The 15,451-nt window shown below is 35.5% G+C and overlaps 1 protein-coding gene across 4 annotated transcripts in view; it reads right to left on the bottom strand.

Annotated features, from left to right (window-relative positions):
• LOC131536815 (caskin-2) overlaps positions 1 to 8,233 on the bottom strand; it is a 55,595-nt gene extending 47,362 nt beyond the window's left edge. For all 4 annotated transcript variants that reach the window (XM_058769953.1, XM_058769950.1, XM_058769949.1 and 1 more), the window contains exons 1-2: positions 7,912 to 8,233; positions 3,974 to 4,508 (exon numbers count right to left, since the gene is read on the bottom strand). In XM_058769953.1, coding sequence (XP_058625936.1) covers positions 3,974 to 4,067 — 94 coding nt within the window. In that variant the 5' untranslated portion in view covers positions 4,068 to 4,508; positions 7,912 to 8,233. The remainder of the gene's footprint in view (positions 1 to 3,973; positions 4,509 to 7,911) is intronic.
• Between the last annotated feature and the right edge of the window lie 7,218 nt (positions 8,234 to 15,451).

Genomic DNA, 15,451 nt, shown 5'->3' on the forward strand with positions numbered 1-15,451 from the left:
ATTTTTACAGTTTAAATGAACTGTTTTCTATGTGAATATATTGTGAAATGTAATTTATTCCTGTGACGCAAAGCTGAATTTTCAGCATAATTACTCCAGTCTTCAGTGTCGCATGATCCTTCAGAAATCATTCTAATATACTGATTTGCTGCTCAAGAAACATTTCTTATTGTTATCAGTGTTAAAAACCAGTTGAGCTGCTTAATATTTTGTTTTTATTAATAGAAAGTTCAAAAGGACACAGTTTATTTGAAATCTTTTGTAACATTGTAAATGTTTTGAATGTCACTTTTTATCAATTTACTGCCTCCATGATGAATAAAACTACTAGGCTATTTCCTTTAAAACATCTTACTGAAGCCACTTTTGAACAGCAATGTCCACTGTGGCCTAACCGGACGTGACAGTTTTCTACACTGACAGAGGAAATTCTGCATGTACAACAGGATTTTGGATGAAATTTCACTCTGGGTGGAGACACTCAGTTGAAGCAGCAAAAACAGAAACCAAAAAACAAAACTTGCCTGTCAGTCACAGCAGCCTACAACAAAAAAACAAAAAAAGTATTTTATTGTTTGCCACTTCATGTTGCTTCTAGTTCCCTTGAATAACATGTATGGCAACAAACATCACAGCACTAAAAACAACAGGACTTAAAGGATCAAACGTCTGGGATAAAATCTGAAATAATAGAGGATTACACCACAGATTTAACACAGAGCATTATCACACACACAAACAAATTACTGTACAATCCCACCCAACCTCAAACCTCCATCTGTTATTGAGACGGTGGAAAGAAAAAAAAAATCCATCCAGCAAAATCCAAAGTCAGCAGTAGGCGTATATCGGACGTGCTCCTGACTCACCATGAGAACTTTCCACAGCCTTTCACTACATATAAACACGGCGATCTAAAATAGGTCATGATAAGAACAGCACATGATAAGAAGCCCCCATGTGCCGGGGTCTCTCTATACCCTATAATCTGTTTGACCACCATCTGGGTCTCCATCATGATTTATGAGAGTCTGAAGTGGGGTGAAAGCAAACCTGCGCTGGCAGATGTCAAAGGGAGCAGAGCAACGGATGCTTGGATGCAATAGAGGGTGTTGTTTTTGTTGCGCAGCCTTGATGAGCACGTGTACGAAGCACAAGGTGATGAATTAGTAAAGCTGCGAGTGCGAACAAAGGATCGTGGGTAATCTGACAGGCTGTGGCGCAGCCCCTCAGGGACTGAGACAAAGCGGCAGGGACGTGGGGCGGAGGCATGCTGGGTAGACTAGTCAGCTGGCCGGGTCTTCTGCAGCCTGAAGGATGAGGGCCACAAAAGCCCACCGCGTGTTAATGACTGTATGAAAGCGTTTATGACCCTTAGCGCACTAAAGATGACATTATGGCGCAATTACTCAGCCTGCGTGCCACTCACACAATGGGCCAGGCGTTGATTCTGGCCTGAAAAGACAAAAGAGGAGGTTATACACGAGATCGAGTCAGTCCCTTGAAGTGGCTGCGTTATCTGTGCATGTTTACACACACTTGGGTAAAGAATAGCTGAGGTGGTGCTGGGTTATCAAACTGACCTCTTGCCGGCCTTGGAAATCAAACCCTGAAGCTTAAGTCCAAACAAAAGCACAAAGGGGAATTCTTGGTGACCAGGTGTTTAAACGGCAAGTTCAGAATGTGTAGAGAAAATAAAACACTATGATGTTAATTCAAGATGCAAGATTGGTTTCGTTATTCTTTCCCATGAGGCACAAGCAACTTGAGATAACTACAGACACCTGCCCAACAAGAGGACACAAACTTCAAAAGACAAAGTCCCCTGTGTTCTAATGGATAATTACAAGCGCCTTCACAAACATGTGAAAAGGTCACCTGCAAGGTGCAAAGTATATTTAGGACTAATGTTGTTCCAGGTGTGAAGGTGTACATTTAGCCTGAGAGTTTTTTCATCCAACACAAAAGTTTGGGGTCGGTATGTTTTTTTTTTTTTAATGTTTAAAGTCTCTTATGCTCACTAAAGATGCATTCATATGATCAAAAACACAGTAATGTTGCAAAATATTATTACACTTCAAAATAACCATTTTCTATTTTAATATATTTTAAAATGCAATTTATTCCTGTGATGCAAAGCTTAATTTCAGCATTACTCCAGTCTTCAGTGTCACATGATTCTTCAGAAATCAGTCTGATGTGCTGATTTACTGCTCAAGAAACATTCCTTGTTATCAAGTTGAAAACAGTTGAGCTGCTTAATATTTTTAAAGGAAACCCTGATAGATTTGATGTTTGATGAATAGATAGTTATAAAAACAGCATTTAACTGAAGTAGACATATTTTAAAACATTATAAATGTTATGTTCTTGCTGAATTAAAGTATCAACTGCTTTAAAAAAAAAAAAACTTGCTGACCCCAAACATTTTAATGGTAGTATTCAATTTAATTTTAACTATTGCTGAACTTTTTTTTAACATTTTATAAAAGCAATAAGCCACTCTGTATAACATTGTGCCTAACAACACTTCTTTACCATAGTAAAACCACTGTAATATACAGCTTTTAGTGCCATATTGCTTTTACAACTGTCTTCATAAGTTATCACAACAGACTCCGACAGAGAAAAGACCCCATTTCTCTTCTGACGCCTGGCAGTTTGGGAGGTCTTTTTGGGGTGGAGTATTTCTCTTCCCCATTACAGACTCCCACCGCACCACATCACAGAAAACATGGGGTATTCATGCTGGAGTTGAGTGCCTACAGCTCGCTCTCAATGTACTGCCATAAAGAGATAAAAGTACAACGCAAACACAGACAGAGTCTGTTGATGTTATCACGACCCAGTTGGCAAGGTGTTCCAAAGGCCAAGCACGCTGCTCTTACAGAGATCACAAACCTGGAGAAACAATACACTTCCAGCAAAGACTAACTGGAGGGACTGGGAAAACAGGCATCAGTGGGGTTCTCCAAGCAGTTCATTCATGTTAGTCCATTAGAAAGCTAAAGTGCACAGAGATACGCTTAACCAAAACAACGGACACCATTGATCACTGTTGAGCAGACAAGCAGTCCTGAACTTTGACCCTCTGAAATAAGCTCTAATCATCAACCAATGAAATGAAAAGTAAATTGGCTCTGTGTAAGTAAATAAGGGCGAATCTGTCATGCATATGTCTGCAACAATTCTGCAGAAAGTGCCACAGATTTCCATGTTTTCCGTGTGCATGTTTGTTAATTAAATATTGTGGCTAATTTGATCATGATTTCAACCATCAGTTAGCATGCTTACCCATATTTAAAGGGTTAGTTAACCCAAATTATGTCCTCATTGACTTACCATTATTCCAAACCTGCATGACCTTATTTCTTCCATGGAACAAAACAGGAGAATTTTAGCACACTGTAGTCTAAATATTTAAGTCTGTTCCTCACTTGAAGCTATTGTACGGCTCAAGAAGACTTGGAATATAGTGTACAAGCAATTTGGACTACTTTTATATTGCTTTTTTGTCATTTGTGGATCTTTAATGCTCCTGATCACCATTTACTTTTACAGTATGAAAAAAAGAGCAGCATGAACATTCTACTAAATATCTTCTTTTGTGTTTTATGCAAGAAGAAAGTCATACAGGTTTAGAATGACTTGAAGGTGAATAAATCGTGACAAATTTCAGATTAATGTGTGAACTATGTCCCTCACAATTCATGGAGAAAATGTGGAAAAATACCGTACGCAGAACCTGTATACAGCCATGAGCACCACTGTAGATCATTTAAGAGAAATACATGCATACTGAGATGCAACAGGATCATCAGAAGAACTGTTCTAACTTGTTCACAAAATATACCTTTTAGCACCCTAGTGGCAGAACAACTGCCAATGACGGTCTGCAAAAGCAAAGATCTTCATGGATACGCATGATGTCAAATGCAGTGATAGGCTAGAGAGGTAATGTACTGTTACTCACTGCTTTTGCTGGCTTTGACCTTGGCCAGCAGTTTCTGCGTAGTAGCTAGATCTCCATTCTTGACCGCTTGCAGAAGATCCTGCTCTTTTCCCATGATCTCCACCAGCCAGTACTCCACCAGCGTCCCACAAGAGTCCTGCTCCTCCCTTACACCTCCATACAGCGGCGCAACCGCGGCATGAACCTATCCCAGAATCCTCTCTTTCGGTAGTGCTACAGTCGGGGTAGGTGACAGCCAGACGTCTGAGGGAACCACAAGCAACCAGATATCCGTGCTTCTCCAACAATCACGTCATCAAAATCAACAGACTTCAGCTCTCCGTTTGGTTATGGACACGGAAGGCCAGAGAAATGGAAAATCTATTTCGCCTTATAAACTGCCTTCCGGTTTTTCGTTCTTAAGTTTCCAGAGCCTTTTCAGGGTAACAAAGTCGGTTTTGGTCGCGTGGAGCTCAGTTTCTGGGAACGCAGAGGCCCTGCTGATGCTGTGGTTTAGAAAGTTGAGAAGACCGGAGTGGCACAAGCAGACCAAAACCTGGAAAAGTAGTGGGCAAGAAAAATAGTACTGTTAATACATCAGCCAAGTACAGTGCACGAGCAAAGCAGCAAGAGGGAGAAAGTAATACTGAGAACAGAAGCCCACTATGACGCTTTGACAGCAAGCCTTTGAGATCAAATTAAAGGCTCTTTTCACCTTTCAAACTATTTCTTCTCAAGGAAAGGTTACAGGTGGATTATTCATGCTTAAAGGGATAGTTCACCCAGTGCTGTAAATTCTGTTACCATTTAGCCACCCACATGTCATTTCAAACCTGTATGACCTTTTTCTGTGGTTCTGTTCAAATTTTTTTTTTTTTAAGGAATGAATTCATTAATTATTTTTATTCAGCCTGGAAACATGACAGATAATATCTTACATGCCTAACCCCAAATATGAGCAGCTGTAGTAGTAGTAGTAGTAGTAGTAGTAGTAGTAATTGCCTTAACATCACTATTTAAAAAACTGCTGACGCTAGTATTCTAAGTCTAAAATAACATTTAAACAAGCCAAAAGAAACATGTTTCTCTAAAAAAGTCTTCAAACATACATGCTGTCAAAGCAAAAAATAAAAAATTTAAATTAAATCACAGGCTTAACAAGTAAGTGTGGTCAGTAAGGGGCAAAGAAAAGAAAAAACAACAATAACCATATGCAGCGCAGCACATGGCAACTCCACATTCAGCGGTCAGGCTGACCGGTGTCTCGGTCACAGCGTGAGCATTAAATGAGCACCACACGGCCGTCGCATAATCACTCCTCCATTATATAACGCTGCACGGTCTTGCCTACACACCCAAAAGACTCTGAGGGAGTAAGCAAAGCTGTCACTCTCAATAGCTGTAATCATGTCCTCTTTCGTTTCCCTCAGGGCCAATAGTCTTGTCGCGCCAAACCAATGTGTGAGTTTTTGAGCCAGGGTGGAGTGCTGTTATGATGAATTTATGGCGTTTTGACTGAACTTTACGAGTGTGTTTACAGATGCTCTTTATTGTGAGGAAATCCACAATTCGAAAAAGAAAAGGGGAGAAACAGGACAGGTGAATGCGAAGGTGTGAACGGTTAAACAAGCCCAGTAACTGGCCCTCATGTTTACAAACCATCGATTTAATTTCAGGGATGCAAAAAATAAGCAATGAGTTAGTCGCTAATCATGGTTTTCTCAAGTAATTCTGGGAAGTTTGGAAATGGTAATTACGACGTCAGGTGTGTTCAAATCACGTTGGGCGAAGCAAGATGACAATGTAGCTACTCTACAAAAACACAGCAAGATTTTTTTAACTCTTCTACAAAATGATGATTAAAAAAAATGCACATTAGGTGTTTTTACTCCGTTTCTGAAGATGCTCTAAACAGAAGCATTATTTCTAGTGTGATTGTTACAATACTATCGTATTTTGTACATGCAACTTTTATTGTAAATGAAAAGACAAATATTACATTTCAACAAATTTACCATGAATGCAGAAGATGCATTCATCCATATTTTTCTGAGCTCAAAGAAAATCCCGAATAATTACTTGTGATGGCATTCGTGTGCATTTTAACTGATATATACACAATCTTTTCAACATGACTTGAACACATTATCTGTCTTTATGAAACTCTGTAATAATTAGGCAGGTTTATGATTAACCTGATCCCTTAAGATGCACTTCTTAGAGGACATTTACAAGAAACGTGTTCAATAAAAACACCTACTCTGAGCTCAATGAATGGACGTTTTTCATAGTCGGACAATGTTTAACTTGACACATTCTTAAAAACTGGTGGGAAACTCGAAAAATGCAGGCGCCAAAGGTCCACCTGAATGTGTTCGTTGTACTGCTTTAAAATAGATACATTTAAAGACAGAACTTCTGCTTAATTAAAAGAATGCTGTCAGCATGTTAATTAAAGCATCACGTTTAAAAATAAAAACATAATCCAGTTAGCCCTGCTGGTACATGCTATAACTACTCCATATCACAAATATTTCATTTTTCTATAAGAAATGTCTTGCCAGTGACTGATTTTTTGAAGGGCTCTACATGGACATCACAGCTAAGGGCGGTCTTTAGTTAGTGCTGATGTTATTTTCTTGCAGCTTCAATGATCAGTCTCATGGCTTTTATGGCTCAGGTGTAAATAAATAAAAAATAGTAGTCACACTTTATTTTAAGGTGTCCTTGTTACAGTGTAATTATGCATTTAAGTACGGAGTAATATTAATTAACTACATGTATTTACTATATGGTTAGGGTTAGGAATAGAGTTTGGCTTAGTGTTACTTGCATGTAATTATGCATAATTTATTAATAGTAAGTACATGTAACGTGTAACAAGGACACCTTAAAATAAAGTGTTACCTAAAGTTCTTTACTGGTTCCATAAAGAACCTTTATAATCAATGGAATCTTTCAAATGCACAAAAGGTTCTTTACACTGGAAAAATGTTCTTCAGATTAGTTATTTTACGGCACAAAAATACTTATTCTATGCAACTGTTCTATGCAAAACTCCTTTTTAGCACATTTATTTTTAAGAGTGTGAGATAAAAAGCAAAATCAGGAACCGAGCAAATGTGAGGGTTGCATACTTCTGGGGCTGCGTTTGACAGTGAGTAACCTCTATTGAGATGAATGGGGATGCTAATAGAGGGCTTTCTGCGAGCATTATAGACTTCCTTGTGCTGAACAGAAATATCTGAACACCTACAGGTTCAGTCCTGGAGTAACCTGAGGTTGAGCAAGGACGCAGTGGTGATGGAGCAACTCTTCTGGGGTTTAGAACTATATTCGGTTAGGTTAGCCGTGGTTTACTACACAACCCGTTCAGTCCATATGTGTCTAAGCACAGACATCACAAAATAATCAAACAATGATATTTCTTCATAACACCATACAACCATAAACCATTAACTTAAACTGCTGCTAGTTTAAGTTAAAGCACATCTAACAGAGCACTGTAGCTGTTCAATTTGTATAATTGATGTAAATTTGGCAACTTTTTTTATTCAATCTGCAGAGATCCTTTCGAAAAAAAATTAATAAATCACCATGGTAACCACAGAGTCCGCCAAAATATCAGTTTTTGTTACTACAGCTGAACTGAGAGGCAACGTTAAATTGGTATTAGCCGCCGCCAGTGTTATAAAAAATAAATACATACATAAACAGAACTTTATTCCTACTTTACAATCTAAACAATATTGTATTCTCGCAGAAACTCTAATTAAAGTTAGTATTTTTGTTTGAGCAAACTAGAAAATGAAACCATAATTCGGTGAAGTTAAGTATCACATCTATCCAACGTTAGCGCGATAACTACCGATTTAAACACACACTAACAGAAATACAGCTTGTTTTCACAATATTGTGATAGTATTTAGCGTCAGTAATACTTCTCTATTAATACTCACCATTAATTTAGTGTAAAGTATTCATTTTCGATGTAACGTTAGGTTGCTGCCATAACAGCGAGTCCAGGATCAGTCGCTGGTTCACTCTCTCCAGTTCAGACACTTCAACAACAACAACGAGCTCAAAGTCATCTTTATTCAACTCTTTTAGTCGATGAACACACTTCGCTGTAAGTGTGAGCACTCTGGACCGCTGCTGCTCGCGCTCGAGTCTTTCACGCGCTGTTTTCTCGGCGGTCCGTGTCGATAAACTCCTCACCGAGCGTCGGCTGCGATCTGCACGCGCGTGTTTAGAGAGCTCCAGCAGCGTGAGTGGAGCGGAGCGGAGCGGCGCGGCGCGGCAGAGCAGCGGCAGAGCGGCTCGGTCCTCCCAGTGGGAGGGGGCAGCTCTGCCGCCCTCTGGGACCCTTCCTTCGACGCTCACCGGAGCTCCTCCAGCCTCATCTTATCTCGCTATTGGTGAAGTACAGTATAATAATGATTTAAAATTAAATAAATGTTCGATATGAATCTATAGCATGAGTAAATTAGTAACATGTTAATCCACAAAATAGGCTACATATAGTCATACAGTGCCGTTTCTTATGCTCGTCAAGACTGCATTTATTTGATCAAAAATACAGGAAAAATGTAATTTTGTGATATATTATTGCAATTTAAAATAACAGTTTTTTAATGTTAATATAGGTACTTTGAAATATAATTTATTCCTGTAAAGCGAAGCTGAATTTTCAGCATCATTCGTCTTCAGTGTCACATGATCCTTCAGAAATCATTCTAATATGCTGATTTATATTCAGTGTTGGAAACAGTTGCTGCTTAATATTTTTGGGGGCCTGTGAATTTTTTTATTTTATTTTTATCTTTTAGGATTTTTTGATAAATAAACATTTAAAAGGAAGAGTGTTTATTTAAATTTTGTGTTGCAATGAACAGTACTATTCACAAGTTTGGTGTCAATAATTTTTTTCTTTCTTTCTTTCTTTTTTTTTTAAAGAAATTAATACTTTTACTCAGGATGTGTTAAATGGATAAAAGACTTTGTTAGTAGGAAAGACATTTCTTTTTTATTTATGTATATTTTAGGTCTAATTGACAGGTTTCATTTATTCATTTTCTTATATCTTACTTTTAATTGGCTAAGAAATCAAATACACTACAGAAAACAAATTACTGGTAATTGTGAAGCAATGTTTTTCCTATTTTCCTAATGGCAATTTTATGATTTGTTCATATAGCCTACTTTCCCATTTTTAATCACAGAATAAGGCAGAAAATACATTTTACAGTTTCTATAGGCTACGGTAATAAATACAGTTAGCATTATTCATACTTCGTTTATTACCTGCAGATGACTTGAAAAACCCACATAAACCATATAGCAATTGTGCTTGGCCTTTCAGACATTCCTTTTTTGAATAAATTCTGTTCTTTTTAACTTTTTATTCATCAAAGAAAAAAAAAGTAACACAGGTTCCAAAAACATTAAGAAGCACAACAGTTTCAATGATAATAAATCAGCATATTAGAGTGATTTCTGAAGGAACGTTACACTGAAGACTGGAGTAATGGCTGATGAAAATTCTAAAGTATATTAAAATAGGAAACCAATATAAGAAAGTGCAATCATTTTTTTTTTGTTTTTTGTATTTTTAATCAAATAAATACAGCCTTGATAAGCATAAGAGAATCCATTAAAAATCTTACTGTGTGTATGTGTACTGTGTGTGAATGTGTGTGATATAAAATGATAAATGGAAAATATTTTAAGAATATGGAAAGCCCTATTACATCAATGAGATCATTTGAACAAACAACATGTAATGTATACATAAGACAACACAAATAAGGCAAACATTGACATGATACATTAATAGTGGCATAAAAGTGCGCTATTCTACTTGATTTAACCTGCAAAAATTATTTTTATTTAGTTGATTCTGTAATGTTAAATAATGTAAATTTATTTAATATTAGTTTAGAGATCAATTTAGTTCATTGAGTTACTTTAAATGTTCCCGTTTTTAGGTTACTTTTTTTGTACTGAGCAATAAAATTAGTGTGGAGAGCATTGCATAATTTGGTTTTGGGAGAATTTGATGCAAAATAATTGAGATCACACTAGCATATATATGATTACATCCACCTATTTTTATGTGAATTTCGGGATATTGCATATAAAAGATGGAAATGCCAAGATGCACATACATTCAAAAAATGTGCATAAAAACTTGTACGCTCAATTGAATCTGATCATTTTTATTAGATAAGTAAACTAACCAGTGCACCGATTTTATCACACATGTTATTTTAATCATTATAAAAATGCCTGAGCCAAAGCTGGTCATTAAAGTGAATTGGTATATAATCACCTCCCATAACCGTCTCACAGAAATGTATTCCAGAATGCAAAATAACCTGTCAGCTTTTGTTGTTGTGCAAGCTGTTTATTTTGTAGGGAAAAAAAGAGCCAGAGGCTTCCCCGGGTTTCAGCAACTTTAATTTTTATTATTGATACTTTGTCCCACTTTCACAGGAAGCGATGATTTTATTCTCTTGAATATGGCATGGAAACAGTGTTTATTCTCAAACATTTTATGCGATATTCTTATTTTGTGCATAAGTTAAATTCACAGCTTCGGATGGAAACGTATAACTACTGAGATCTTCAAGTTGATTTCACACTTTAGTAAATGCGAGCATGGTTTGAGACATTGTTGAGATTCCTCTTGAGACTCTAAAGGAGACGTGTGAAATTACTGGGGGTTTCCTCAGGAGAAAAATCGGAGAAGCAAAAGACATTTAATCTCATTGCTGTCTAGGAGAAAGAACTGATCTCATGTGCGATTTGTCCTTTCTTTGGGTTTATGGCTCCATTGCTCATCCCCAAAAACATGCATTCACTTGTTGTATGTTGTGCAGTAATTTAAAACTAATGGAACTCATAGTTTGTTTTGTGCAATTTTCTGAGGGTATGCTAATATGAAACTGAAGAAGTTCAACCATCCATGGGCTCATTTATATGCTTAAACTTAAACACTGTGATCTAGAAGTCTCTTTCTTCAGCCAAAGATCAAAGTGCTTCCTGTCTCCTCTCAAATGAAGTCATCTGGAACAGGATAGTGAATATGGCTCTGACAAGTGCCTGAATGAGACTGTGTGCTGTGGAGAACCAGGTGAAAACCGAAGAATACGGCTTGTGGTTCTGCATCCCTTCACCTGCTCCCACAAAGATAAGGGTGCGCGGTGATCAAAGGATCAGGGGCTGCTATCGCCTTCCGGATATCCCACAAACAGATGTTGCACACCTGGGGCATGTTTAAATAAAGCAGTTAATGTCATTATCACAGTGATCACAAGCTAAAACCTGGGGGGAAACCAGTACCTTGAAGCAAAAAACAGTTTAATTTCTTTTGAAGGTATTTTATAGAGTTAGATTTACCGCACAAAGCAAAGGATATTTTAAAAACAAAATGAAGTGCCATCAAGTACATCACTGTGACATATTTGGAAATAGTTCCCCTCATTCACCCTCGAGTCTTTCTAACCATGGATTATTTTGTATAAACAAACGGCAATCCTAGGCAAACTATCCAAGATTCTCTTTTATATCCCTGGGAAGTAGATTTAAGATGATTCAAGATGAAAGAAGTCTCTTATGCTCACCAAGGCTGCATTTATTTGATCAAAAATACAGTAAAACAGTAATTTTGTAATATATTTTAAAATATAATTCATTCCTGTGACGCAAAACTTTATTTTTTTGCATCATTACTCCAGTCTTCAGTGTCAAGTGTCACATTCTTTCTTTCTTTTATAATCTTACCCCAAACATTTGAAGGGTTCACTGATAAAAATGATTTTGTGGTGAAGTAAATACTACAGCTTGTCTATATACTACTATAAATACTACTAAATAATTTTTTCAGGCAAGAATTTAAATAAAGAGTAAATTCAATATTAAGCTTGTAGAATTTAAAGTTTGAACTTACAGGTATATTTTACTTGGAATTGTTTGTTATTTTTTGATTTTGATTTTTTTACTGTTTTCGAGATGTATTTACACTGTTTTGTGGTTGCTTTTGTTGTAAGGTTAAGTAACTTGCTGTTTTGTGACATCTGGAGTTCATTTTTTACTCAAAATGACCCATTCATACTCAAACACTATTCACTGATTTTCATTCAGGTCATTGTGTATCATGTGCCAAGTATTCAGGTCTCTGTGTTCATTCAGTTAATAACTATACTGAGTCAACATATTACCTTAAAATGAATAACGAACAGTCTACTTGTTTACATACGTGCTTGTAACTTAACCACATGCTTTATAGGCTTTTTTATTTTTCAGTGCCATGTTGTTTGAGTAAAGTTCACAAACCGTGTCTGAGTGAAATGTACTTGAGTATTGTAGGGTAAACTTAAAATAATTAAGTAGAAATTACTCATCAAACTCTACCTGGCCATGTTAAATTTACTTATTTCCTTTACTAATTTTAGATAACTTAGTTAAGTAGCTTTTACTTAATCCTGTATTTAAATTTGACTTAAAAAATATGCCTGCAAAAACTTGCAAAATAAAAATGAAGTAAATTTAACTTCTTATTTTTTTCAGCGTTGTGTATCATGGTTTCCACAAAACTATGAAGCAACACAACAGTTTTCAACCCTTATAATAAAAAGAAATGTTTCTTGAGCAGCAAATCAGTATATTAGAATGATTTCTGAAGAGTCACTGACACTGAAGTAATGATGCTGAAAATTCTAATTTAAAAAAATTACTTTTTAAAATTAAAATAGAAAATAGTCCGTTCAAATGATAATTTCACAATATTACTGTTTTTATTGTATTTTTGATTAAATAAATGCAGCCTTGGTGAGCATAAGAGACTTTCAAAAATATAAAAAATATATTGCCAAGCTCCAATCATAGCCTCTGTAGATCCTCCTGCTCACCACCAGAGGGCTCCCTCACCTGAGTACTGACTATTATCTCCCTGAACTCCATTTCCCATAAACTGAGATGGGTCTGGCTGCAGACCATGGGCCAGTGGAGCTCCACTCTTGAACAGGAAATACGTCACCTCCACTCAGTGTTGCCAAGTCCGCGGTTTTCCATCGGATTTATTTATTTATGTATTTATTGATGCCAAAACACTTAACAAGCACAAAACCACAACAACCTCAAAAACAATAAATAAACTAAAAGACAACAAATAAATAAATAAATAACATAAACCAAAGGGGGGACATTATACAAGGTTAAACATTGAAAGCCATTTTTGACTTTTGAATGATTTAAAAATAAATAAATAAATAAAATGTATGCCCATTAAAGACAAAACTTAAGAATTATAGTCAACCATAAAAATTGACAGTACTGGGTTCTAACCCAAAAATGTACACTTGTGAATAAAACAATATATTGAATACAAGAGTTGTAATAAAAGAAAAAGTGTTGATACATATTCTAACATTTGTTTTATCTGAGAGATAGGTACATAACTCATTCCAAAAATTTTAACATAAACACATCCACAAAAAATATGTACAATGGTCTCTTCTATATAACAGAAAGTACTTTCCCCCCCCAATATTTTGCATATACTTATTAAGTACACTATTACAAGGGTAGCATCTATGTAATATTTTAAATGTGACTTATTTTAGTTTGTTTATTAATAAATGTTTGTGCGGAAGAGACCAAGCAACACTCCAGTTAACGTTGTACAAAGCCATCCATTTAAAAGAAGACGCTGAATAGATTTTCTGCTGATATGCTTTCGAACAAAGCGGTTATTGAATTTGTCCTCAACAGTCAAAATCCCTTTTGCTGAAATAGAATTGTTAGGCCTATATATAGAAACAGGATTAAAGGTTTGCTCTCCTTTCAATAGAGTTTTTATACCACTAGGAATGGCATTAAATACAATTTTATATTCTCTAAACGAAGCCCCAAAATCAAATTTCCTGGAAAATTATGAAAAGGAATATAGCTGACCATTGTCATCTATCAACTGATTTTTTCCCCTTGTGCTACTTTAAAATATGTTGCCGCGGGTTGAAGCGAAACCAATAACGTGATATTTAGCGATTTTTATCAGGGGACCCCCCTCGAAATGCCATTGGGCTATTTTTTTTTTATTATTCAAAGAACAATAACATACAATATTTTATCAAGAAATAACATCAAAAAAGAAAAGGAAAAGGATTGAAAAATAAATTACAACAAAGAGTTGCAGGGGGAGGTAAGTATAAAAGTTTTAAACAAAGACACAAGACCATAGGCCCTATATACATACACGTATACATATATCAAAATCAAATAAATAAATATATTACAAAAGTTCACAAGCTTTCAAAGTTCTTACAACTTTCTTATTCAAAGAATCTCTTATACTGTCAATATGTATATAATTATATATATATTTCAGTCAACAAAACCATAAAATTGGGTTTCTTATTAGTAAATTTACACTTATGAACGTGAAATTTGGTCGGCAGTATAAGTAAACTAATTAAGTAAAAATACTGTTCCTAGTCAGTAAAGCCAAAGAGTGCATTTTCCATAGGCGTGAAAAAGGTCTGAATATGAACTGAATGAAACTGAATATGTACAGTGCCAAAATAAGTGAAAGTGCAGTTTCCTCATATTCATTGCTGAAAATACAATTTACATTTGTTTGTTTTTTGTTGTTTTTTTGTAAATGATTTGCTGGATAAAATCTATGAATGAGCTTATAAGAAACTTCTTTAATCTTAATTCTGAGATAATATTTCTGCGGTAACATCCAGCAAATCAATTTTCAATTTAATAAAGAGGTCCAATGAGACAAAACATAAGGTACAGTAACAATTTCTCTTTGGAAAAGAGTACGAATAGCTCTATTACTCTTGGGATTTAATGAAAAACATTATTTCATATCTCTTTATTAATACCGCTACATAACATGTGAGTACCTGAAGAGATTGAACCAATAACTATTGAGTAATTGGTATTTTACAATAAAAAGGGAATTCATCATAAGAAAAGAGTGTTCATTCTTTGTTGTATAACTGACTAATCAAATTAATATTGTGGTGAAACCAGTTCTTAAAATAAGAGATTTGTGTTTTGATAACTGCTTGAAAATTTGCATTTTCAGCATGGGTGTGTGTAATTTGCATTGTAGAGCAAAAGTATTATCAAGTTATGTTTATCACAGACCGTATTTTATTCATTATTTGTAAAAAGCCATTATAAAAACCCATAGGAAAATCTTGAGGGAACCAGAGGAGAATTACTCTATTCTCATGGAAAGCAAGAACTGAAATCTATTATAATATCACTTATATGTTATTGTCTTCTTGTACTCACTATTTTATTATCACTTTACTACAATTTGTATTATACTTTTTAAATATCACATATCACTTTTACTATATGTTTACTATATTACTATATTTATTATCAGTGTATAATGTGTTACCGCTGTAACTTTTACTGGATCCATAAAAGATTATCAGTTATATTTCTTATTGTTTGTTGTGGAGTTTATCTGTA

The sequence above is a fragment of the Onychostoma macrolepis genome, chromosome 03 (genome assembly GCF_012432095.1).
Source record: "Onychostoma macrolepis isolate SWU-2019 chromosome 03, ASM1243209v1, whole genome shotgun sequence".
Taxonomy (NCBI): Eukaryota; Metazoa; Chordata; class Actinopteri; order Cypriniformes; family Cyprinidae; genus Onychostoma; species Onychostoma macrolepis.